This window comes from Anopheles arabiensis, chromosome 2 (assembly GCF_016920715.1).
Source record: "Anopheles arabiensis isolate DONGOLA chromosome 2, AaraD3, whole genome shotgun sequence".
In the NCBI taxonomy this organism is placed as follows: domain Eukaryota; kingdom Metazoa; phylum Arthropoda; class Insecta; order Diptera; family Culicidae; genus Anopheles; species Anopheles arabiensis.
Genome location: NC_053517.1, coordinates 54,580,279 through 54,607,484, shown reverse-complemented (window position 1 = coordinate 54,607,484; position 27,206 = coordinate 54,580,279). Strand labels below are relative to the sequence as shown.

The window sequence follows — 27,206 nt, the reverse complement described above, 5'->3', positions numbered from 1 at the left end:
GTTGCAGCTTAGAACATGTCACTTCTGCAAAACGTTTAGGAAACAGATGAAATCAGATGTCAGCACAAACACGTATTACTTTTGATAAGTTTTTATAAACTGAAGTTACAAGCTTTCCATGAGGCAGCCTACCAAGATCAATGTGTTTAAATAAAATATAGATGGGCTTATGGCTCTGTTTTTGATGGCCATTATGAATGAGAATTTCTGTGGATATTAGCAGGATGGGAGTATCGGTACGAAGGACTTGTATGACACTGGACGAACCGACCTGTAGTAATTTATGGATCTTTAGCAGGATCACTGTTTTTACGCACGCACGTAAATTTGGTTCACAATCAATAGTGTCGATTATCTGATTCAAACGGAAATGTGTCAAACAAAATCGCGCTACACGAACTGAAACGAAATCGGTATTATACAAGCTTGTTAGAGACTTCTTTCGTTGACTCGAGAGATTGCTACCAAATTGATCTGAAATGGATTTGTTTGTCAAAACAAACTGCAACGCGTAACGCAGGAAGTATCGTATCAATTTATAATTATTTCTACGAGTGGCATATTATTGTTCTTTAAATGTGTTTGGCAATGTCATGAAATGTAGCGCTTGTGGTATGATTTTCTAATTTCTGTGTATTTTGTAATTCCCACCCTTTTTGTAGTGAATAATTACAAAAAATCCCTTTTGAATTTAATTACATGCAATTCATGTGGTTTAAATATATGTATTTAGTAGTTAAACCGTAAAACAAAACGCTTTCCGTAGCTTTAACCTGACGGAAAGCTGTTTGACAAAAAACGGTCTCTGTTTGAGTCAGGTAATGCAAATGACCTTCGTTCAGTTCGATATATCAAACCTGAGACAAATCGAGTTCTCTAACACGGATCATAATAGAAAATGAGCATTTTTGATACTTTTTCTCAAGCAGTTGAGTCACATAATCGGCACTAATATCAGCTCAAAAATATTGATAATCAAAATGTCACCAATATTAAGATAAAATTTACTTTTCTGTATTGGATAAACCAACGTAGTTAGTTTTGATCAGTTTTTGTCATTATGTTTGCGTACTTAGCTTGTTAGTTGGCACAAAACAATGGAAATAAAAAAAATCAGAAGTCCATAGTGCCGATTATGCGCTTGAGAAAAAGTATCAAAAATGCTCATTTTCTATTATGATCCGTGTTAGAGCACTCGATTTGTCTCTGATATGATATATCGAACTGAACGAAGGTTATTTGCATTACCTGACTCAAATGGAGATCGTTTTTTGTCCAACAGCTTTCCGTCAGGTTAAAGCTACGGAAATCATTTTGTTTTACGGTTTAACATCTAAATACATATTTTTAAACCACACGTATTTCATGTAATTACATTCAGAAGGGATTTTTTGTAGTTATTTACTTTAAAAGGGTGGGAATAACAAAATGCACATACATTAGAGAAACATAAGAAAAGCGCTATTTTGCATGACATTAACAAAAACGTTTAAAGAACAATGATAGGCCACACGTATAAAATTATAATTATTGGTACGATACTTCTTGCGTTTCGCGTTGCAGTTTGTTTTAACAAACAAAGCCATTTCAGATCAATTTGGCAGCAATGTCTCGAGTCAACGAAAGAAGTTTCTAACAATCTTGTATAATACCGATTTTGTTTCAGTTCGTGTAGCGCGGTTTTGTTTGATAGTTTTCCGTTTGAATTAGATAATCGGCACTTATTTGAATCGGTACTAATTGAAAATAATCTGATTTTTTTACTTTATTTTACATCAAAGTTTTAACTAATGCAACGTAATTGTTATTGTATTGTATTGTTTATTGCGGAAGTAATTGGCCGAGCGAAGTGGCCTTATTACTTAATACTACCCTATAACTTAAATCTAGCAATATAAAGCTTATAAGTAACCGAACAAATACATAACATAACGCACAGTACAGTATACAGCTAGGTTAAAAATGAGTCGCGTGATGCCAGTCAAAACTATCGTAAAGAGCGTTAAATTTCAAATCCATCGCAGTTCTGGGATCATTTTCACTATAAGCTCGTCTAGCCAGTTGAGTTCTAAGAAGTCGATAGTTGCGAAATGTTCTAGAGTGTACATTTATGTTAATTCTTGTTAGTAGTTCTGGAGCGTCAGTCTCACCTATAATTAGCTTAGACATAAATTTTATGTTGAGCTACTTCTCGTCTCCTTTCAAGCATCTCTAAGCCAAACAGTAAACACCTAGTTTCATAAGACGGATGAGGATCTACATTGCGAAACGGGGTAAAACGCAGGACAAAACGTGTAAACTTTCTCTGCACTGATTCCAATTTGTTGGACCATAAGCTGGATGAAGGAGACTATACTACCGAATTTGACTCAAGCTGTGGACGAATAAGAGACTTAAAGAGACGACAACATTAAGAGATAGTGTGGGTCGGAAAATTCTCTCGATTGTTTGCGAATGAAACCTTCCATTTTGTTGGCCTTGTCAAATTGTAGTTATGGGTTATGGGACAGACAGATCGGTGAAACGACATACACATACACTTATCGACAGAGATTAGTAGGTCATTTTTATCGCACCAGTAGGAAAAGTAGTTCACTGAACTTTGCAGGAAGATAACTTCGGATGCTATACGGATTGGAAGGAATAGCTTAAGATCGTCGGCGTTTAAAAAAACATTTAGAGTCGCTAATAGCCGACGCAACGTCATTGAAAAAAATTGAAAAGAGTAGTGGTCCCAGGTTGTGCTACCCTGTGGAACGCCAGAAGAGCTCTCCTCAAACACGGTAGAAAAGAAACTATCTACTTGTATGCGCTACCTACGAGCCGTTAGGTAGGATCTAAACCACTCCACCATGGAAGCAGAGAACCCAAGATGTTCTAGTTTAGCTAGCAATAAGCGATGGTTAACACGATCGAATGCAGCTTTCAGGTCCGTGTAAACAACATCCATTTGAGCTCCTGAGGCAAAAGCAGCATGACACTTTGATACGAACTCAACAAGATTAGTTAAGACACACTACGTCGAGAATAAAGCCGTGTTGGTGCGATGAGATAAAAGAGCGGCATCTGTTCATAATCGAGTAGTGCACGACGATCTCGAGGACTTTGGCACCAACGGGCAGTGTGGTGATCCCGCGATAGTTAGTGGCAGAATTTTTATCACCTTTTTTATACACAGAAAACATGACAGAAGATTTCCAAACTTCGGGAACAGTGTATTGGGTTAACGATAGTTTAAAAATGCGTGCCAGAGGTTATGGTAGTATGACACCACAGTTAACAAGGACTGCCGTTGGAATGCCTTTGGAATGGTCCAGGGTTGAACGAAATTTTCACTTGCCGGAGAGCACGGATAACCGAAATATCTATGTCACATGTATCTATGTCGACAGCATCACAAGGTACATTTTCTAAGGCTACATCCAGTGAGAAGCGAGGATCATCCGCAGCAAAACAGCTTTTGCTGTTATCCCAAAATGAAATGAAAATCACTGCAAAAGATCTGATTTTTGTATCATATAATGTCATAAAAAACTAGGCTGCGGCCCGTGTTACCATTTTCAATAGCATTTTGGCCCGCGGGGTCAAATGAGTTTGACATCGCTACTTTAAAGGATGTAAATTTTACCGTCTCGAAAATAAACTTTCGTAATAATTAAACAAATAATTAGAGGAATAAGGATATGCATCCAGACACATGCTATTTATCTAAAATTTACGTGATAAAAGTTAAACATTAAATGAAAATGAATGTAAAAAAAATAATGTTAATGTTTGTAAAATGCTTCGCTTGGGGCAAAATAGTCGTTCCAGTTAGAGGCAAAATGGTCGGTATGTTTTGACATGAGCAACATGATGAGGCTGTGGTGTAAGCTAAGGTATATTATTAGCTTTACATAAATAAAACTGTGCTGTATGCATACTCTATCGACAAGAAAAATTACTGAGAACGCGTGAAATATTGAAATATTCCAGCATGTTACTAAATTATTTAACAAACCTCTTTAAATTTCTACTTTCACAATTCTACCAAGATGCAAGAGCTGAAACCAAAGCCTTAAGTTTAATGTTGTGGTCCATTTTACCCCTTTGTTTTGATTTGTTTTTACATTTGGTGTATGATCATTTTGCCTCATAACAAGACCATTTTATCCCGCCGAATATATTTTCACAACGTTTGATATTGATTTTAAAATTTCATTTTTTTCGTTTATATTTGTTATTAATGCGTCTAATTCTGATTGTTTTTCATGGGTAAGTTGTTGAATCAATGACACACAGAGCAAAATCCTTAACAGTGCCATTTTGTGCGCTTTCCCCCACCTATGTTTAAGGCACTTTAAATAAGCCTGTTAGTATGCAATGGCTACTAAGAATGTCTTGAACATCCTACATATTGTTTTGTCCTGATGGTTTTATTACCGTTTGTAAAATTTGACAAAAGTATTTTGAAACATCGCGGACCTTCCTAATGCAAATCGAATTACATGGCTCTTTTGTGAAATGTAATATATATATGGTTTGGTCATCAGTATGGAAGATTTTATAGGAAACCATAACTACAGGTGAAATTGTAATCAAAATCTTGATAAGCTTTATTAGTTTTTCCCTTAATATTATCAATGTAATCACAATTAGAGTATGCACAAACTGTTGTTGCATTCACTCTTAATTCTTTTCTACTTCCGTTCGATTCCGCGTATGTCCCTGTTTATGCACAAATCAGCTACACTATCGCAAGGTTACCGATAGGTTTAATCAACAGGTATAGGCAAGTAGGTTTTGTAAAATTTTGCCAAATATTTTAGTTACGATTATTGCTTACGTTTTTGAGTGTATTGGCGAAATTATGCTACGTTAAAACTTTTCATTTTCGCTATTAATACGATTCCTATATCTTTGACTGCAGTTACTATCTAAAGGGGCCTAAAAATACGTGCATATCTGTTTTCACACTACTCTGCCTGGTGATAATGTCGTTGAGATTTTTCTCGCGAGGAGTTTCTTTTATTTGCCGCTCAGACGATGCATTAGCCGGTTTAAACTAAGAAGTACGGAATGTTACACATCGTTTCGATCCATAAATTCCCAACGGATCGTACGAGATGTCTTTATAACGATGCACTGAAGCTGAATTGCTGTATGTTGTTGTTATTGTAATAATTCTTATTGTACTACATGGCGAGATTTATCCGTCCACGAAGCTTTCGAGCTTATTGCAATGAGCAAATTGCTAAATACATGTACAGTGCAAAAATTACGCACGTTCTGTTGATTTGTCTGATGTATTGTAATAAATTTCACACGTTGCATATATTTATCGTAAGGCAATTGTTTTCAATGAAATAAGAAACAATCTAAATGGGATAAAAAGATGTCTATATCTATAATTTGAGTTATTTAAAATTCAGGGACGGCTTTGAGTTTTTCGTTTTGTCGCCATGTTATGTTAACGTTAGAACAAATACCAGATTTAAAATGTTTTTCTGCCGTCAGGTTGTAGTGTGAATTATATTTTAAAAGTTATGTTACCGTCTTTTGTGCTTGCTGTAGGTTCGGTGCGATCTATGGCATTTGATGTAGATCGAATTGAAATAATAATTTTAAATGATCAATTTTGTGGCTGCGTGTATGTATGCATTCCAAATAATAGCTCCTATTTGTATCTTTCGTTTTTTCGATTTAGTTTTATTCATTATAGTTGTAAAAATGCTAAATTTGGATGTTGCTCAAAAATTGGATTTAAAAGATTGATAAAAAATATGATAGCCTTGCACAGAGTTATGTAGTAAAAAATAATCACGTAGTACGCCACATGACAGTCTTCTGTTGCTTTTATCTACTTCTTTAACCATCTAAAGGGAAAACCTTCGAGATTTCTTCGCCATGCCGTTACAAACCATTAAAATGTGATTTTTAGTTGGCCTTGTTCATTATTTTCAATACTTCAGTACTACCTACACTAAACTCAACCATAAATCAGGAAAGCATGTGGGAATAGCATTATGGCTTCCCACAGCTTACCTTTATCTTTCTATGATGCATTTAGGATGATTACTTTTAGTTTAAAATTGAGAAGTAGATTGTTTGATCGTTTACCTAAAACTATACCTTTCTTGATTTCATCATTGCCGAGGCGAAGTACAGCATAGCCCTTACTTAGCCCCCGATTTCCGTAGCTACAGCATATATTTCTGAACACGTTTGACCTCACGCGGTACTGTAGTGATTTGTTAAGCTTCGTAGTCCTGATGCAATACCTCCTTTTCCTTGTCTGTTATAGATTGTCGAGTATCGATAATAATTTAGACAGTATCGATTTTCCAATTTTCCGATGAAGGTGCCGTCGATCGTGTGTGGTAAAGATGGTCCAAAAATTGGAAATAAATGTGTGATAAGTTAGCATGAATATGATACAAATTTTGACCGAAAACCTACTCTGACGCACGGCAAGTGACATCAGAATTTCTTACATTTCAACTAATTTCTACTCATGCATATTCATTCCATTCAATCGGGCTAGGTGTTTACTTTTAAAGGGTAATTATGTAAGAGTGCGTTTTTGTGGTAATTTAGGAATGAACCAAAAAGTAATACTAAAACTCTAGTCTAGGATTCCGAAATGGAGTAGGTAGAAGGAGGAGACCAGTAAGTGTTCTAACAAGGTGTAACAAAATACGGTGCTAAGAATCTGCTGCGATAGTTCACCATCAGAGCCTGACCAAAAACTGTGCGACAACAGATGGTGAAGGAGGTTATGTTTCTGTTTCTTTACCGTATTTCTCGATCGCCGGGTACATGGGAGCCATTTCGAGTGTTGACGGGGCAGAAGGTGTGTCACCTGAGATCGGTCGGCCTTCATCCAACATGTTGATGAAAGTATGCAGCATTTCACCGTACGAGGTAACGTTGAGATTTTGGCCAAGTAGATGAATCATAAGGAAATCTCCGATCTGCACGCGGCGTATAAGATTGCAAACGTCAGCGGGATCAGCCTTGCGGAAGCGACGCTTTAGAACGGCTTCTCGGGTTGTCGGCATCATGACAATGGCGGCAGAGTAGACGATGGCCAAGCCGGAAGCGACCGCAAGTGCAATGAACCAGAACCTAGGTTGCAGATGATGATATATAAAAGAAAATTCCATTAGATTGATCCAATTCCAAGCTCGTTTGGAACATTGTACATATCAGCATCGATATAATACTCACCACAGAAAAATGTAAATCTTCTCATTCAAAATGTTCAACGCTAGCACACATAGCGCGTCATGCTTTTGGATGCTACCTGACGAACCATATTTGTGGAACGTGCACTTAGTCACTCTGGGGAATATCTGGGGACAAAAACACTCTTTATAGTGAGAAATTCTTTAATTTGCCCAAATTCGATTACTCACCTCGATCATAGGATCAGAACGATTTTCTTGATTCATGTTCGAGAACTTGAGCACTTCAGATCCGTAGGTTAAGAAGGCGCCGCCCAAAAACTTGTCAACAAAGAAAATATTGCCCACCTGTAATGTTATGGAACAAAAATGATGCGGATGAAAGTTTAACCTTACTAAACTTGTTAAACCACAATAGTGGGGTACGTTCCTTAACTTACCACATTTACAAAGTTGAGTGCCTCGCAAATGAAATACCCAAATGAATATGTGTTATGCGTATTGGCACTGTCGTACAAATATTGCGCTAAACGTTCATGACGCGCTTTGCGTTCTGCAGGACTTGCCGTGGAAACTCCTCGCATGCCTTCGGTAATCATACGCATGCGACCCTCTTCCCAGTTCTTCCAGATCCAGTGTGGCACGTAGAATAGTAGACCCTGGAAGAATAGCATGAACGGTACCCACTGGTAGTAGCTGTGGTACGTCCGTTCCTGATTATCATTGCCCAGTCCAGAGTGGGCCACTTCTGTGCCCATCGTACGTCCATGTTGACCGGGCAGCGTGAAGGTGTAGGTGATCCAGCAGTACGTGTTAATTACGTGAATGGGTACAGCACCGTCGTTAATACAGGAGATGGGATCTCCAATCAAATTGTTAGCCGTTACGATGATGCAGCAGGCGAATAGTATGGCGCTAGTGATGCGATAGTGACACCGAAACACCATATTATCGATGATGGCTTTGTCCTGCAGGTAGCGAACTTTTACAAAACCGGCCACGGCCGAGACGAGCCCAAACACAGCCATGTTTGATCGTTAGTGGTTCTTTTACTCCTTGACTAAGGATCGTCTGAGGTTGAATTTGTACAGCTGTAAGAAAGTGAAAAAATGACAATAATTAGAACCTCCTTCTGTTAGCTTCTGTATGCAAAACCACTACACGATTGTAGAAGATCCTCATCAACTACAATGTAAAATCACTCTAATAGACGTAACCCGCCATTCATCTGTCTTTGCACCTGTTGATTAAAGTGTGGTGTGGTATCATTACACATTAGTTCCTGCTTGATACGTTTCATATGGGCGGACAACGATCAACTGATTGTTTTAGGGTTTGTATTTTTCGCGTCAGTTGTGTTAGCTCGAACTGACAGCGCAAAATGCAGCGGCACCTTCAATGTCAAATCCATTGTTTCATCCGATCAATCCCTCTATTCCCATGGTTGAATGCAGTTTTACGCTAATCCAATTCAATTCCTATTCCCGTCCGGTACTGCACGTGGATTCACGAGTAATTGCGCTTGGCAGCCGTGCATACGATCGTGGACACTTACTTCTGTCAAGTGTCATCGTGACACTTAACTTTGGTGGTGTGGGGCTGTTGAACAGTGCACCTGCCTGTTACCGAGAATGCCAAGGGAGGTAAAGTACTTTGCATTGGATATGAATTACATATGAATTGTGCTATACCGGGTTTCAGGTGTGCTACTGGTATAGTAGATTGTAATGTAATTTAAATAAAAATTGTGTTTGTGTTTGTGAAAGTAAGATAAAAGCAGATGCGGCTTGCTTAAAAAGTTTAAACTGACTTTAATGAAGAAAAATGATGTTATTAATTGACGTTCAACGAAATTAGACTGAACGAAAAATCAAAAAAGCATTTTCAATTCATTGATTGAAGTGGACTAGGTAGAGAAACACACAAAAGGCCTATTAGTATTCTTATTGTCGTTGAACTGTAGGACTATCGAAATGATCACATTGTGGCTTGTTTGAAAAGCATTTTTCTTCTTAAATCATACGAGTAGTTGCTCAAATATTTGTTCCCCACTTCGCTTGGACCAGCCGTTTCGGTCAAATATGAATAACACACAAACATTACACAACGCAGCGCGCACACACACACACACACACACACACACACACACACACACACACACACACACACACACACACACACACACACACACACACACACATCATTTTTAGACACAAAAAAAACTATCCTACAGTTTGGAATCGCACTGTCGCATTAAAACGCCTATCACCTTCAGGTCACGAACAATTTTTCCCTTTTTTTGTTCATAAAGCTAAAGTGGCGATCCAACAACACTTCACACTTAGGTGCTCTCTTTTTTTGTTCATTGGATGTAGAGGGTTTTTGTGTTCATAATTAGACTCTCACGATTATTTGGCACATTTTAATGAATCTGTTGTATCCTGGACGGAAGAGTGTGAAAGAGAAACAGAGAGAAAGAGAAACAATACTTGCGATGCTCTCCATGTGATGTTGTAGATCACTCAGCCCAGCTTTACATGTCCGGTGACACATGACACTATTTACCGAGCAGTGCGAAAAAGGCGCGCCCAAAGCCGTATTGTGTGACAAGCTCTATAGTACCATACAGCTGGAAGCACGTGGTTTCTATTCAGCAGCATACAGAGTGGATGTAATAAATTTCCACTGTTTCGCTATTGTTCTAAACCGTAACAGAAACATGATCGCGAGTATAATGAATGAAGTGCTTATCAGCGTTTTCCCATTGGTGTCATCGTTAATTAGCCGGTAACAGTGTATGGGGAATGCATTTGTTGAGATAAGTATGGTAGTGGAGGTGCGAGAACTAAGGCAAATGAAGTGTTTTGTTTGTTTCATCCAAGGGCAAGGGCAAATTTGTAGTGCAAGTTGCAATGCCATCAGTAAATAAAGGAAATTTGGAACTGTACCAAATTTTTGTTAACGGAAACGGAAAACGAGAATTTCCGTTGGGCTGAGGTTTAGTGATACGTTTGCTGATAAGCAACCTTTTTTGAGTACTTGCAAGAGAAAGTGATGCCCAGAACATAATAAAGATGGTATTAGCGTTGATAAGAAACCATGCTTCATAAAGCGAAGGAATCTTGCATCAAAGATTCCAAGTTGAGGAACTATAAGCGTTATTGAGAGCGTATTCTTGTGGTAGGAATGGTGTGGTGGATTTTTTGTATTAAATAAGATGGAACTGCGAAAGAATAGCAAGAAGGCTGTAGGAGGTTATCGTGCAAAAGCCCAACGACTATTGAAACTGTCATAACAATGCGTTGAAGGTTAGCTGTAATGGATGATTACACGCCGTGCTTTAGTAGCAGAACTGTCTGGTGGCAACAGATAAGCAAGCTGTACATAGCTAAGACAAGTTCAGCAAGTTCCACATTTTCCAGTATTTAATATTAGATGGTTAAAATTTATTTAATCCGCACGGAGCCCACGATCGTAAAACATCATGGCAATATGGCGTCCGTCGACCGAACACTGCCAGGGACCATCTTCGCTGCCGCACAGCCGCAACAGGAGGAATCTTACCTTCGCTCGATATGTCTTATGTTTTCTTTTATTCTATCTCTTTTCCTTCCTTTCCTCTTAAGGCTTTCGTTCTTTCTCTTTGTTCACTCGTTTATCGATCGTTCCCTCAGTTTTTCAATGCTGCGGCATTTTTCGTTCGTTCGACATCATATCTGAACGAAATCGGGAAGCCACGGTTCAACATCGAGCACACGGCGCTGCTGTAGCGATAAATCATTTCTGCTGTTTGTGTTTGCGACTCCGTCTATCGCATTCTTTCAGCATGGGGCCACCAACTCTAGCGAGGAGACAGAGCGCGCAACACATGGGTAGAGCGCACTGTTCTTTGTTGCCACGCCGATAAATCTATGGTTGTTGGAGTGAATGCATCCCGAGCTTCCCGGCGCATAAAACCGGAATAGTAGCAGCAGCAGCAGCACGATCGGCAACCAAAGATCAATGTTCTCACTCTTTCTTTGTGTTGAATCTGTTTTGTTATAGTGAATGTACTGAAATTGACATACCGTATGGTTGTTGTTTTACAATGTTCCCCTCCAGCCAGAATGTTTAAATTGATTTTAAATTTAGTTTTCCAAAACCAGTGCTATGCGTAGCGGGCAAGCTCGCTGCATAACGCAATGCACACACAAAACTCGTTGAGCAGTTATGTGTGATGTTTTCGAGGCATAACTCAACCAGAGCACGATGAAACGAAGGTTACAACCTCATCGGTTCTGATGCAATAAATGTAAAGAACAAAGCTGAATAAATATTGTCATGTGTGCACAAGTCCCACATGGGTATGATTACGCCACTGAAGGAAAGAGATATTGTACATCGATGATGTATTTGATTGAAACATAATGAAAACTGATAAAAAACTTATTCTCGCTGATGCTAACCCGTGTAAACGCAAGTTAAATAGATTCTCTGTAAAATGGTAAAACATGTTGCTTAGTTCAAGAATGTTACCTTAAAAGAACAACCTAGCACAAGCGTCGCTATACAACAAAGATAATTGCGTGCTAAGTTTAGCAAGAAATGTGGCAAGCGTGTATAAAAAGGGAAATCAGCAGATTTTTTAACTCGGGTGTCGTTTTTTTAGACAACGACAGAATCTGTTATATTCTTTGCACTATGCTGTTTTTAGCATTGCTTGCATTTTACGACCGGCGGGGTTGGAATCCTGTCTGTAATAATTGCTCCACTTCTTTAACGTTAATCAACAGTGAATAACTGGGTGAGTCAGTGTACGATAGTAGTTCAAATAGTCCGCAATTAAAAAAAAAGATAGAGCCCCCTTCTAGGTACAAGAGCAGGTATGCAGCGCTTGCATTTGCTAGTTAACTAGAAAGTGTCATTTGCGTATTGACAAGAGTCAACAAGATAAATCAACCAACATCACAGCGGCAGTAGCTTAAAAGCAAAGAAAATTAAACTAGGTAGGTTGCAGCAACAAAGAGGGGGACATCGTTCTATCAAATGCAACAAACACATAGCTACAATACTGCACTATGTGCATACGTGACAAACACCGTGTCTCATCTGCAATAGTGTGTAACTGGTTTTACACCCTGTCCGTAAAAGATCCCACATTGTTTGGTCGTTCGTCATTGTACCAGCATAAAATCAGCATGTTTTAGAAGATCCATGAACCCTCAGATAAACGGTATGCATCTTATGGGAGGGTTTGCTATGTTTAGGGTCAAACTATCTGGGTTGCAGCTCCTGTCTGACCTACAGAAATGCGTATCGAAGATTTTAAGCTTGTGTCGTTATGTTCTTTCAAATGTTGTCCATTATGCTAGTAGCCCTTACGCTCTAATTCAGAATATAGCATTTCAAGTGATTTTCATAAAGACGGAAATATTATTTGCTGTTCATTGTACGCTCATAACACACATCAATGAATTGAGTTCACTCAAACTCACGGGTCCACATTGTGTCTCGCTAAAACATGCTTGATATTTCCAATATCGTTCTACCCTTGATATTATGCCCAACATTCAACGAAACCTACAAACGCCATTTTAACGAGAAAGGGAAGCATACGACGCATCGATGTCATCGGTACTCGCTTTCCTTCTCGTTTGAGTCCTTTGAATTTCGGGCGAGTTTAACATCGTCCTTGCACTGTGTATGTGTGCGTTGGTTTAGTCTGTACCGAAGGGTACGCTTTTCAGAAGGGTCGGTGGTTCATGGGGTGTCTGGTTGTTTAGGTGTAAGTGTAGGTTTTCTAATAGTTTATGTTCACAACGTGGTTGTGTGTTGGTAACGACTACGCTTTAATGTCCTCTAACGTCGTAACCTTTAAGAAAATAATTTGTGTTTCAAGCCAGGTAGAACCTTTATTACTTCTACACTAGCTTGCGCTTGGATTTGGATACTTGAACAAAATATTCCATTCCTGGAACAAGATGAACGTTCGAGAGTTGGATTTTTTCTAAATAAAATAGTTAAATGCTTCAAGTAATTCTTATGTAACCTTCGCTATATATTTTACGATGCAGCGCTGTTGAATATTTTGTTTGCTAGCGAATAACCGGATGTGTTCGTTGGTACCGGTATCTTATTTACTTTCTGTTAGCAGCTGCCTGCAGGTTAACGCAGTGTTGTCGATGCAGTTTCGACTTTTGTACACAAACACACTATCCACCACTGACACACGCACTATTTCATACCATATCAAATTATGAACAAGACTTACTTTTCAGAGAAACACTTTGGAAACAAATTCGGTCATAAACTTCATTTACATTAGACCAAGAAAATCTAACAAAAGCCCGTTTGCATTTCACGGTCTGTGTCCGATAATGCGTCGCACACATGTACACTTTCGGGCTATGCTAGGTTTGTCATTTCGTAAAGTGTGAAGAATAACAGAAATAGGAAATCATAAATGAGGCCCGTCGCTTGCAGCTTTCAAAAATATGACATTGACATGGTGTTTTTAGTTTAGCAGTTCACTACATTTAATATTATATTTTCCTTTGAAACATTTTTGTCGTAAAGTGCAGGAAAATAATATGAACAAAAAACCACATACACGCGCACACAAAATTTTAGGTTTGGTGGTATAGCATAGCACTGCTGAGCGGTTCTGCTGATGCTGTAGCCAGTTGCACTAGTTGGATGTTATTTATTGTTAAATCATTTCGCTGTTTTGTCATTTTATTTACGGGAAACTTGACGCACATATGGTATATGTATGTTTTTAGTTCATGCATGTTGTTTTTGCTTTGATGCCTATGCCCCATGCAAGGGAGCAACCAACAGAGAAACATAAAAGAGCGAGAGAACAACGCTGTACAAAGATGTACAACCACAGACAGGCATAAAGACAGATGTGGCACGGATACGGTTGACGGGTTGAGCATTTACCTACTTCTAATACACGAGCGACGACAAAGACGACGGCGACCAAAAAAAAAAGAAATTGTTTACACGAAGCGATTTAATATGCTGAACAGTTTCACTTCTGTTAGAGACTACGCGGTCTCCCGAGGCTTCCTTTGGTACGGAAGATCGTTGAGAAAGATTTGCGGATCTTCGCAGATCGCATAAATGCACGTTTTTACACACATACACACAGAGGCCCACACATTACACACGAAGCACACATACGGTCACACAAAAACACACAAACGCGAGCGCAAGCACACGATCGCGAGCGCGAAGGCAGCAGTTGGCGCTTGTAGCAGCGGCAGTAGGAAAAATGAGATGTGATCTCGACTACTCGATCATGTTCGAACCGAGGAAGCGAAATCCATTCCACACTGGATGGCGGACTCGTCGGAATTGAATGCAGTGCGCTGAAAGGTTGACCGTGGAAGCGCACCACATTTCCAACAGGGGACGCGCGTCATCCCTCTATGTAGTGGTACACGCCCGAACACACTCACACACGCACGCTCACCATCCCTTACGCGAGCACCACCACCCAACGAAGCCACGTGTCAGAGCGAAATGGTAGAACTTCGTTGGGTAAACATCGCTGTCCTGCTTCACATAGTGCGTGCGTCCCTGAGTGACTGAGTGACTACCAGTGGGCTTTGCACGCGTATGCGTGGAATTCCTTAGCTTTCCCGTCTGCCGTCGATGGACACAGGTAGAGTTGGGCTGCGATAGACGGGGGGCCTCTTACCCGCCTCGTGGTTTATTCCCACGCCAAAGTTTACCTGCGAGATCGCGATCATGGTGCGCTCTGTGGATTGGCTACTCTACGAGCCGGACCGGTTTCTTCGTGATCGGACGCGAATGGGTAACACCGATGGAGATGATATTGGCAGCACTGCCGTGAACGTACGCTCAGTCTTTATCGACCCGATGCTTCTGTTCTATAATGCGTGCCAGTGAGATAGACGTGTTATAAAAGAAAGAAAAAAAGGCTTGAAAAAAACCATGACACATAATCATGCGTAGATCCGTATCCTATACGTCTGTCTGGTGCGTATAGCAAAGTAGGCCGGTGGCTTGAAAAACTTAACGAACAATCACGGGGTGTCGCAGGAGACCTGCCTTCACATATTTGAACTCGCGACTTCCCGGGGAACTTGTGGCGGGTGTCTCCTAGTGTAGTCTTCTTTATGCTCATTGGTTGGAAAGGGAATATGATGTATAAAAACGACGGTGGCGCTATCATGCGTTCCTTTCCTGGGTTGTTGGGGGTTATCCGCAATACCGGTAGCATGAGTCAAATTTCGGAGAACACGTTTTGTTTTGTTAACCAGTTGCAGGTTGTTATGGTCCTTCGTTTTTTTTTTCAATTTTACATTGATAGAAAACAAGCTGAAGTCTTTTGCATAGCTAATGAAAATTGTTATAGACATTTTTTCAGTTGTTATGGTCTATTTGAACCAGTAAATTTAGTTTATAGTTTTATTTTATTTATCTATTTGTTTAGTTGAACAGTAACGAATCTGCTGTAGTGTCGAATAAAACATTGTATTAAATTAAAAATGAAATCCGAGAGAAAGTGGTGTGATATGTAGCACATTTGGGCAATATTTCATCATCCAATCGACTCGAGCTTGTCCGTTCCGTTCGTGCATTTGGTTGGTCCAACAAACAATATCCCCAGGCAGTGTGTATGCAAATTTATTTTGGAAGGTCGTGCTGACAAATTCAAGAAAGTTGAGCTTATTCCACCCTTTGGATGTGCATGGCAAACATTTTTTTTATCCAGTATGAGATAAAATAAAATGTGGTAAAGGCTTTCAAGTTTATTGAAATTAAGCGCCAAGAAGACATTCATCAAAACGACTGCCATGAGTTTTAAAGTCGTTTTGTGAAGCAAAAACACGTAAAGTAATAATATTTTCTAATCAGACTACATCTATTTAGAATATCGCAAATAGTTATTGTTATGAACAATCCAAATCAACCGTAAAGAAATAAGAAATCGTTAACGAGCTTTAAAGTGGTTGCGAAATGCCAGCCTGTTTTATTTATTCTTGGAAGCTTTGTACAGTCATTGTGAAAGAATCTGCAACATAGCAACTAACCGCTATGACTTGGCTTTCCTGTGCCATTATTAAAGCACGGTACAATGGCACTTCCCATCCAAAAACAAAACAAAAAAACATCGTCATCGGACTTCTTTCGGCGCGACGGAGTCTCCCGTGAGTTCCAATGATGATCGTCAATCCAGCAATCTAAGCCCTGTTATTATCCGTATCTTTATTAGAAAGTACCATAGCCGTTTTTCAGAAGCTGCAATCAAGGGTCATGGCGACCCTATTGACATATGTTTAGGAAAAAGACTTAAATGCTAATACAGGCATCAACACTTAGAAAATCGCATGCTGCTTGAAACAAAGAAATAATTTCTTTGTTATAGCATTAAACTTGAAGTATTTTAGGATTTTATCATCTTTTTACTCAATGTTAATATCAATTTGACACGGACAAAGTAAGGCGAGAGAGAGGGGAGGAGGGACATGCTTTTTACCCATGCAATTTAGTTTTGATGACGTTGCCTTTTATGTGGTCAAGCTTTCGGTGGTTAAGTACCTATGGGTCGCTGTGGTCGTCGCGACGTATTGTAGGTTTTTTTTATTCGCAAGGAGTTTTTTGCGAACTGCTTGTCACGAGTATAGGTTAAACTTTAAATGAAATGTTAATAGAAATTACTAAATCGACTATTCCGTTAATTGCTTAACTGTACAACACATTCACAGAAATTTAACAGTGTTGCATAGTGGTATTAAATTAAATTGCAATTTTAACGCTAAGCCTGTTTTTCGCTTCTACTTTTCTACAGCAACTTTTGGTGGCAGTCGAAAAAGACTTGATAAAGCGAGACAGGAATGGTATATTGCCTGTAACGAATGGTCATTTGATAATTGCATGGTTGGGAGGAAGATTGTGTTTCTGTACGATGACTGACGCGTACGCGTTTGTACGACCATATGCACAAACGAAGAAAAAGAGCGGAATGAGGGTTTGCAAATATTATCCAATCAAGCATAACTCTAACTTCCACCAGCAATGCAATACGATGCACGGACCGCTGGCGTGTATACGTGTAGCAGTGTGCTACGTACTTATTGGCTGTGTAAAGACTAGCGAAAAAATAACACTCTATGGTCGTAGTAGCTTAGACGAGAGGTGTGGAAGAAGATTTAAAATAATGTTTTCAACTCGGAATACTCAGCAAAAGAAGATTGAGAGGTACTCAATGGAAGGATATAACATTGGTAAAGAAATGGGCGGTTTGGTAAATTACTTTGCATAAGAGCCGAGATACATACAAGGAGGTCTTGAATTTGTGCCACAGCATAAGCTCGAAACGATAACGTGTTCTTTTACATAGCAGCAAACCGCTGAGAGGTCAAACGTACGCCTGTTGTTAGGGACTTGGCGAACGAGCACGTTTGTCTTCGTATGCGTGTGAATATGTGAACGGCCAGACGCATACAACGCTCTAGAAACGTGATTGGAGCGGTTGGAGTAACTGGAGCCAGTTTGCGAACAAGTTTAATTCTTCTCGCAACCAACCGCCACCAGCGCCCAATCTTATCCTTTGCCAGCCATCCTTGGTTTGGTAGGGCCACTCTCGCACTTACATTTTTTAGCAAACATTTTGTTAGTCTCTCGTTATACTCTTCGCTACTGCGAACGAGAGGATCCCAGTTGATCGTGCAACGTGTCGTTTGTCTGGGAAGGTATTTTGGGGCATGGGATGCGTCTTGCACTTGACGATGGAAGAATGGTAGAGAAAAGAAGCTTGTTCTTAGGGTAAGTTGTTTTAGCACTGGACTTTTTTTACTTTGCAATGTTTGTACCATTGTAGGCTTCTAGGTGCAGAGCCTGCATGGAGTAACGACACTTCTAAAAAGGATATAAAGGTAGAAGAAAGAGCAGTAAAAACTGCGATCGGCGACACACTACATACGATGTGAACGGTGCAAAATTAAGCAGAGAAAACGAAGCCTTGGCCAACATGCTTCGACTGTTGGTTCGAGAGATGCCGCGAGAGTCGCATAGCTTGCTCTGTTGCATGGCAAACGATGCCGTAGACTACTAAAACCACCATCAGCAGTAAAAGCAGAAGCCAACGTGTGCAGTTTGCTTGAAAAGGGCGGCGATAAACCTTATAAGGTAAACGGTGTGTCTCGGTGGCTTTTTTGCGGGTATTTGCCAATCTGTCTAAATACGGTAGTTGGCTGCTGTACGTTGGATACTGTCCCCGCATATCCAATGGGTAAATGGTGTCAGCGCAAGAGATAGCCAACAAAAGCTTATGTAAACCGGCCAATCGAATGTAAAGACAGTATAAAAATAAAAAAAAGTATAAAATAAAATAAAATAGTTTAGGAATAAGAATATTGATTGATATAAAATAAAAACACATGCAGGCATGAAAAGTGTAAATAAATTGTTTTATATATTTAACCAATCCCTGTAAAAACCTCACGATACATTTACCATGTACCAATAATTATGTAATAAGAATTTTTGCATTTAGAAGGGTGTTATGCAATACTTATAGACGATAAAACAATCATCATAACAAACATAATATCTTTCTTCAAATTTGCTTCAAACATTTTCACGCAAATCGGATTATGTACACCAACCAATGTGACAGAAATGTGGTTGTCCATGACTTAATTTTGATCTCGTTTGAACCCTTGAGCTAACATTGAAGTTGTAGCAAACCGTGACATGCGGCTGTTAATGGATGCTGGAAGAGCGATTCTTATGCAAACCCGTAGCCGCGTTACTAAACGGTTAAATTGTGTGCGTGTCTTCGTAGAGTCAGCTGGGTGTTCGTCCATTTGACGGACAACAGAAATCGTTGAGCAACTGCAATGAATTGTTCATAGAAGTACGTATCGATTTAACATGATTTGTAACGTGATCAACCGTGTATATGCAAATGTTTGATGGCGTACTCCATCAAAATGTGCATTATCTTGCAAATGCAAATTTATTGCTGCATGTAAAATGATGGTTTTATTCATTCCACCATTCCTGTCGCACTGTTTTCATTATTGTTTTAGAAATTTATGGAGTGATTTTGATGTATAATTAGATTGATGAATTAACTCGGGGTAATTGTCTGTGGTAAATATTTATGATTGTTGTATTTTTTGTAAATCACGTACATCTCAAAAACACTATGTATACAATTTAACGATGTTGAGTGTTGGTTCTACTTATGTACCAGAGATTTGTGTCTATTTATTAACCATTGCCGTTGTTTGCACGTTGGTGGTGTGTTTTATGTCTCAATGCAGTGTGTGCCTACAAGCTTAACAGAGAACATCGCAACCAGTAAAGCATCCTAGCAGCAAGTCAAAAGAAGAATAGTCAAAAGAGAAACGTTTGAAAGGTGCTTGGAAGAATGAAACGGTTCACTACGTCTAACACACAGATGGATCGAAAAACAAAGTTAGGAGCGGTTTTTTTCGAAGCGTTTGGGTTTATTGACTTTGATTAAGTTGTTTGGAGCTTGACGATGTGTGCGGCATCAGTGTTGAGTGTGTCCGCCACCTTACATAGGGAAGTACGCAAAGGTTAGGTGTTGTTGGGTGACTCGCATATCTATTATGTGTGTTCGTGGTATATGCATAGTGCAGTAGGATGTCGAATAAGAAACACAGGGAACTTTATCGCTTGTCTTCACAGGCGCGCCTAGTGTGTGCAGGCTTAAAAACGTTTCGATGTTGATTACTGCAGCTAGCAGCATTTTTCGATCCATTTGGTTCAGGTCTTGAAGATCCCCGGTCGGATGGAGGATTGTCTGCCATAGGTGTATAGATCGATGAAGATGTGAATGGTCGATGACGAAGAAGAACTTGAACTTGATTCTGCCTAATTTCCATCTGCTTCAATAACCCAAGATTACTTGTTTTGATCTTCTTCTGCGCTCCGTGGTATGTCGGTACGCTATACTGAAAAGTATTTCGTGCCTGACTGTGCTGCGCTGCTATAAAAGCTGGTTGAAACCCATCTCGACCGTGGACCATGAAAAACCAGTTCCCATCTTCTGGTTGTTTCTGATATATCTTATCCCCATTACCTTTTACCACCTCTTCTGTGGTGCTTCAGAAGCGATCGCTTGCAATGCAGCAGCAGGCTCTCACGAGGTTTTATTTCTGCTGTCTTTGGTTTGGTATTGATGACTGTACATGTACAGCGAAGGAAGCAAAGAACTGCAGCATATGGTGAGATCCTCGTACATCGATTCTCTTTCTCGTTCCATTTTATTTCATCCTGGAAGGAAATTGTGGCGGTTTAAAAGCTACCGCGCTACGGCATTCATTCGTTTTATGTCGGGATTCTGTTGGCTATTTCTTTTCTCGCAAAAAGCTGTACCTTACTTCATCATGCGCTACTGTTTTTAAAACGAAGGAACGCATCAAGGCTACAGGCTTGAAACCCATAAAAGGTGTGTTTTAGAGAGGCTTTGTTCTTGGCGATATATTAATTTAACTGCCATAGATCAAAACGTCATGTAACGTACGAAATGACATATTAATTATTATCCGTCATTTTAGCGAACAGTCTGTGCACTAATTTCTGATTGACTGTCTTGTTTGGGGTTGAAGATTAAAATAGATTTGGTTTGCTTTTGTTATGATGGTAGCAATGCTCAAAATCTTAAAGTTTTGCTTTAAGCAACAGTTATACTGACACATTAACAGTCACCTTGAAAACGATGTATGCTGCTTGATGAAGCGAGCGACTACCTACCACACTTACACCAAACTGTATATTTCACCCAGTACTTTGTCCGCGGCATACCAAGTCATCACCTAAATTGGCTTGGCTACCGAATGTGTTCGTATTCCATTCGCTTCCTTTCACTGAAATGGACCATGCAGTAATGCTGATGATGGTTTCAGTGATTCTACTGGCAGCTTGTTCCTTAAGGGACTCGTTAAGGAAAACTGTTTATTTTATCTTTTTCTCTTTCATTGGCTTGGCATTTTGATGGGGTTAATTTGTACGCCCATTTCATTTGCCCCAGTAGTAATGCAGTATGAGGTGTTAATTTAATGTATTTAACATATCCACATTTAACATTTTTCAGCTACCACTTGTGCCATAGAAGCAAGGAATGAAAAGTGAGAAAAAAAAAACATAAAGCAATACTGTGTACAGAAATTAAATCTGGAATGATTTATTAAACAGTGTGCTTTTTTTAGCATGAGTGCAACATCACGATGCAGTTTTTCCAATTTCATACATAAACATTTATAAAAAAAAACAGCGAAAGTAACATTCACGCTCGTAGTAAATCGAACGACTTTAACGTTAGTAAGAATGACGAACCTACGACTTTTTTTTTCATTATCATTATTATATTTTTGTATATTCCAATAACAATGTCTACTAGCCGGTCTCGTGGTACAGTCGTCAACTCGTACGACTTAACAACATATCCGTCATGGGTTCAAGCCCTAAATAGACCGTGTCGTCACACATAAGACTGACTATCCTGCTATGAGGGGTAATTCAAAAAGCCACTGAAAGCCAACCCCACAAGTGGTGCAGTCAGGCCTTGACCGACAGCGGTTGTTGAGCCCAAAAGATGAAGTAAATGTATAGAACGTTGCTGTAACTACTACGATTTTTATATTAACATGGTTTTTTTCAGTTCTAAAATCTGCGATTTTTTTAAACTTTTGTATGTTTTTTTTAATTCTAAAAGAGTTTATTTACTTGAAACAACGCAATATGCAGGAACTGGATAAGCAGTACGCAAACTAGGTTGTCGCGTGGGACCCCGAGAAAAGGAACCCCCCCCCCCTCACATGTAAATTTGCTTCGTAGTCCTTCTCTGGTTTAGAATTCCTCATACAATTCCTCGCTCGACACATCAGAATGGCCTATATTCGTCTTACCGCTTAGGGCCTCCATTAGTGTTAATCCGCTACTGGCAATTAGTAGAGCATAGATGGAGGAATATTCTAATTTGGATGATTGTCAATAGTATAAATGTGAAAGCTTTTGTAGACAATGGCAGTACTGTCGCATAGCCGTCGATAGCGAAGAAAAAATAAGACTGAAAATCGTCCAACAAACCAACCAACTAACCGACCCAGCGTACAGTCTACGGTTGGTAGGGCGCATTACTGGGGTATGCCGAGATGGGTATATTTGCGCTCTCTGTTTGTGGATTTTCCAATCCAATTTTCATCACATCCGCCTTCCACCTGTTCCACGTGTGAGAGTTTTCTTTCACGAGTCAGGGGTCTCACAAATCGGTCGCGTGCACAGACGGTTCACAGCACAGACCGGCGGGGGGATATTGTCATCGACGTTGTTGTTGGTTGGATGGATATGTGTCAGTAATGAGCTGATAGTACTTGTATGGTGTGCGGTCGCGTGCCTTAGTTGCCGTGTGCACACAGTTTGACGCTACCCGACAAAGTTAGCCAATGTGTAACATCAGTTATCACTTTCCACTCGAGAGGTCCACAAGAGGCTTGTGTGTGCCGTCGTGAAAGGCGCTACGGAGCAACACTTACTACTACCACAAATCAGCTGCGTAGTGACTTAACGACGCACTCCCGATGTGCACGATAAAGTTGATGTGAGTGAAACGTTGTCATAGTTCCGGCCGGAAGTGATTTTGTTTGGTTTCAATGGATGCTTATATTTGCTACACATGTTAGTGAAGTAGTTAAGTGTTCGATTGATGGTGCATTTGAAGCGTGATGGACACATTGTTGGCAGTGCCTGTCGATTCTAGCGTGTGTTCGATTTCCGTGCTTCAATGAGGTGTTTATGGTACAAAACACCTTAATGTGAACTGGTGGTGGTAGAACAGATCATGCTCCCACAGGACCAAAACAAACTTGGTTACTTGTACCGTAGAAGAGCTTGCACATGCCTCAATTTGATCAAATTAATAGCAACCCAAAGCTATGACATTTTATGTTCCCCTGCAACAGCAGCGTAAGGCTGGTTCGCGATGGGGTGGCCTCGATAGCGACAGTATAAAGAACAGGTAAATCTTTTGGATGTTTTTGTGAGTAGGTGAGGGTTTCATACACATACACCACTGTTCACTTGGTTATCTGTAGCATCTAGGCTGATAAAGAAATAACAATACATTCGCATACATGCAACAGATAAACTGACTGAGATGATTAATATGTGTTGGTTGTATTTAGTTATAAGATATTTGTTGACATTCATTTTGATGAGAACTCCAATACATTTTTTTAAAGCAACATTTCTTATCATTTGTTTGTTATGTATGATACGATTGTGATGGGTATGTTAGATGCAATACGAGGTAATGTTTTTGCATGCTTTGAAAATTAAATGATCACACAATGTCAAAATGCCCAAACACGTGTTCCTCTTGATCAGGGTATTGACTACAAGGATAGTTACTCAGGCTAGGATTAGGTCGGAGGAATTAAAATAGATCGTGGCGTGTTTTTTATGTAATTGGATTAGTATTTTCACGTCGAATCTACTTCATTCTGCTAATTTACGTGTGTGTAAAACTATGTTACCACATTCAATGACTACCAAAGCATTCGATTTTAAACGTTAAAAACATGTTTGAAAGCATAAATTATACTTTCAACAGGTATAATATAGGTATTCTAGCTAATATTATTTTTCAAAAGGAACGGCTTCGGCTGTATTGCTTAGTGTAGTAGCAATTAAAACGAAAACAAGTCTGCAGACGGTGATGAATCAAAATATTGTTCTTGTATCGTCTACAATACAAAGCCAAAGAAACTAAACTAGATGAAGATAATCAGATCACTGCACTATGTCAGGTTATGTCCCACGAGCATTGTATGTAAATGAAGTGATGTTTATTTATTATGAACATTCAAACTGCTAGCATCATTTTGAAGCTAATTTCTATGTTACGTGCAGCGGTGTAAAGTTAAAGAAAAAATGTGATCTGGATGGTTATTATTTTCAGAACTAAAAAGCTTATTTTTCCCCAAACGTTCTCCAACAGTTTACTAGAAAATGTGTTAGCGCACTATTCGATTATTTTTCCTCCTCTTATCACGAGCTCCGCACTTTTCTGACTGCACAAGAAATGATTTTAGTGGTTCCCTTAATATGATGCCGTCTATTCTGTCATGAATGGATGCAAAGCAAAATCACCGAGATTCTACATAGTTATCATGTGCGTGAGGGGATTGGTATTCTACATCAAATTCGTTCGAATGTAAGCCATACATGCGCATAATCCGCTGGTCAAAAAGCAAGACAACAATACGAAAGCGAAAAAGCACCAGCATAGCGCGCTGTGTTAAAGATTAAGGTTTTAATTTCACTTCCCATCATTTACGTTCTTCTTCTACTTCAATCGTCGGGATGGCTAGAATGAACCAGCCGGCCGGCATGAGATGGGCTCCCTGGTTGAAGATCGCTCAGTTTCGCCTTCTGGTTTTGAGTTCGCCGCCCTCTTGCACTTTTGCTTCTACCCTCGTTTTCGTTGCTTGTGTTGTACCGTGGCACAGTCAGGAGCATTGTCAGAAGCTGCCCAAAACAACCACGAAATTGGTTTCTAACGAGCCCTGAGCCAAATGGTTTTCGCAGTCTCAGATTCTATGCCCATTCTTTTTTTCATCTGTCCTTCTTATTATTTCTCCATCTCGTTCTCTCTTCTTATCTGAATCATGCTAGTTTCGTCAAAATAAACCATTTGGAAGGGTTTATAGATCACTAGGGTTTTGTACTAGATGAAGTGATATTTTGCTTCAATATATGATAGGTACACCGTCAAAAAAAGCAAATATCAGGCGGATATTTTGTGTATCATTGTTAAAAAAAAATGTTGTAAATTTGTCAACAACATCGTGTGTAGATTCGATTATCTTACAGCCATAACAAATACAACTGATTGTGGTATAGAAATTGGGGATAATAAAATATCAATAACATAAACGACAATATGTAATAGCGGTTTTCAACCGGTAGGAAATTCCCACTAACGGGGCGATTTTTGATCAAAATTTTGCTAAATACCATGAGGGTTGCCACGCTCTCCCCCCACTCATGAACTTGTGAGTGGGGAATGAAATCCTACAAGCACTCTACATGGGGGGGGGGGTCTGCGAAATGGTTGAAACCCGCTTATATGAGAAAATCATGAATCAAATTCTGGTAGCACAATTGACTGGTGGAATCAATTTCAAACCCTCTGGAAACTCCATCCCTCACTGGAAATCGTCGGATCGATGGAAGAACTCAAGTCCAGCACTCATTATTTTAACGAAACTTTCGCTCACGTAAGAGAGGCCGCTGTTAAGAAAGATGTATGCGTGTTGCGATGAGTGCCAGCTTCTGTGTTACCCTGGAAAGGTGCCAGCGTACCCTGCCATTGGAGGAAGCTCGTCAGTGTATTGGAACAGGTTAAATCTTTCCAACAGCTTTTAAAAGCCTCCTTGGGAGACTGCGTCAAGGTACACTTGCATCTCGCTCTTAGCGACGAACCATCGCCATCTTTCGACGGCATGCACACATACATATATACCTAGACGGTGCGACTACGGGCCGTGTTCGTTGAATGGAGGGTTTCCGCTTTTACCTCACACTCATCCTATTACCCTTCAATTGATCATCTTAGCCTCGTGGTGCGGCCGTCTGCATTTGACGTGTGGTATTTCTCTTTATGGGCTTCTTTCTTGAGCGTTATACATCCAGAGCCTCAGAGAGGGAGTGTGCAACGTTGCCACGTTGTGCCTAGGGTACGTACCACATGTCAACAGAGGTTGGTAACAGGAGCAAAGGTACGCGTATGCTTTTGCGTACTTGTTTTATGTTTTTGCGTCGATCGAGAGCCGTGTGATCGGACGAGATGCGGTGAGGGGATGTCAACGTATGTTGTCCCGGGGAGTGAAAGCAGAAAATACACATAAAAATGTTGAAGCAATATGGAAAGCTGCTGGAATCTCGTAACCGAAGTAAATAGGCTCGGTTGGAGTGATGTGGTTTTATGCTGGTATGGGTAAGGGATGCGACGTTGAAGTGTCGTAAAAAGAATCATGTGACGATCATGTTCTTTAAAATTGCTTCATTTTTTCTCATTATTGGTTCTCACAGTTTTTGTGTCAGGTTTTGTTGTTGGCAGTTGCTTTTGCAGCTTTTCGTTGCCTCTTCAGGTGAACATGCTGCAATCGGTGTAGAGAGGTCATCCCGCACAGGAAGAAACCTCTCTGCAGTTAAATGCTTCGATGTGATAATAATGCAGTCTCTATGAATCTGTATCTATGTAGATGATACAAAAGATTGCGTTAGGATGCATAAAATTGATATTTATTTGCTTTATTTTTAACAGCATATTCATTGATTTCACTCAAATTTAATACATATTGGTATATGTGTATTACCCACTGTTCTTATTTGGATTTTATATTTACGTTCGCACGATTCATTTCATATGTTTATAATTCCTTAATTATTCTCGTGAAGGAATGGCAAATTATGTCCATAGTGGTATGGTTATTTCGTATTATTTTGAAATTCGAAAATAAAAATAATTTAAGAATTTGAGAGAATATGATATAAACATTAGCAGGATAGTAATGTTTGCGTATGAAAAAGGCTCGCTCAATACGGGGATTGAACCCAAGACAGGCTGATTCTTTGCTGCATAGTACATCTTGGTTACTGAATGTTGGATCGGGAACATAAAAAACTTTAAAACATGATTCTGCTCTTTTGTTTAGTACAACAACGAATTATTTGATGGTAATTACCCATTCGCGCATTCCAAGCTTGGTTATTAGATAAAATATACGTTTACTGATAAAATTAATTATTATAAAATTATGAATTATTATAAATTATAATTTAACTGATAAAATACATAATGTACATATGTATTATACAATGTTGTTGTTTTACATTACAAAATATATTTATTTTGTTTACAGGAAACTTGGATTAGATCTTGTACCTCGTTCTGGCACCCTGGCAGTGGACCCACAGAAAATTGGTATAGTATCGCTTCATCAAGTACACGTGAATAGTGCAGAAAATGCCAAGGCAGCATCG

General features: G+C 39.5%; 2 protein-coding genes across 12 annotated transcripts in view; one reads left to right on the top strand and one right to left on the bottom strand.

The window, feature by feature from the left end:
- LOC120893863 (dedicator of cytokinesis protein 4) overlaps window positions 1–27,206 on the top strand; it is a 60,560-nt gene that overhangs the window by 14,006 nt on the left and 19,348 nt on the right. For 7 of the 8 annotated variants that reach the window (XM_040296009.1, XM_040296012.1, XM_040296006.1 and 4 more), the window contains exon 5: window positions 27,086–27,206. In XM_040296009.1, coding sequence (XP_040151943.1) covers window positions 27,086–27,206 — 121 coding nt within the window. Of the gene's footprint in view, window positions 1–22,638; window positions 23,176–27,085 lie in introns of those variants that run through there. The other variant, XM_040296013.1, reaches the window with a different exon arrangement.
- Window positions 4,572–14,522, bottom strand: LOC120893867 (innexin inx3). Of its 4 annotated transcripts, none has more exons than XM_040296020.1 (6): window positions 14,095–14,521; window positions 7,607–8,257; window positions 7,398–7,514; window positions 7,210–7,334; window positions 6,776–7,107; window positions 4,572–6,274 (listed from the first exon to the last, which is right to left on the bottom strand). In XM_040296020.1, exons 2-6 carry the CDS (start codon window positions 8,192–8,194, stop codon window positions 6,234–6,236), a joined length of 1,203 nt encoding a protein of 400 aa, XP_040151954.1. In that variant the 5' UTR covers window positions 8,195–8,257; window positions 14,095–14,521; the 3' UTR covers window positions 4,572–6,233. The 4 variants fall into 4 exon arrangements, with proteins under 4 accessions (XP_040151954.1, XP_040151956.1, XP_040151952.1 ...); XM_040296018.1 differs by having other exon boundaries at window positions 6,163–6,274; window positions 14,091–14,522; XM_040296021.1 differs by lacking the exon at window positions 14,095–14,521 and adding an exon at window positions 8,407–8,468 and having other exon boundaries at window positions 6,163–6,274.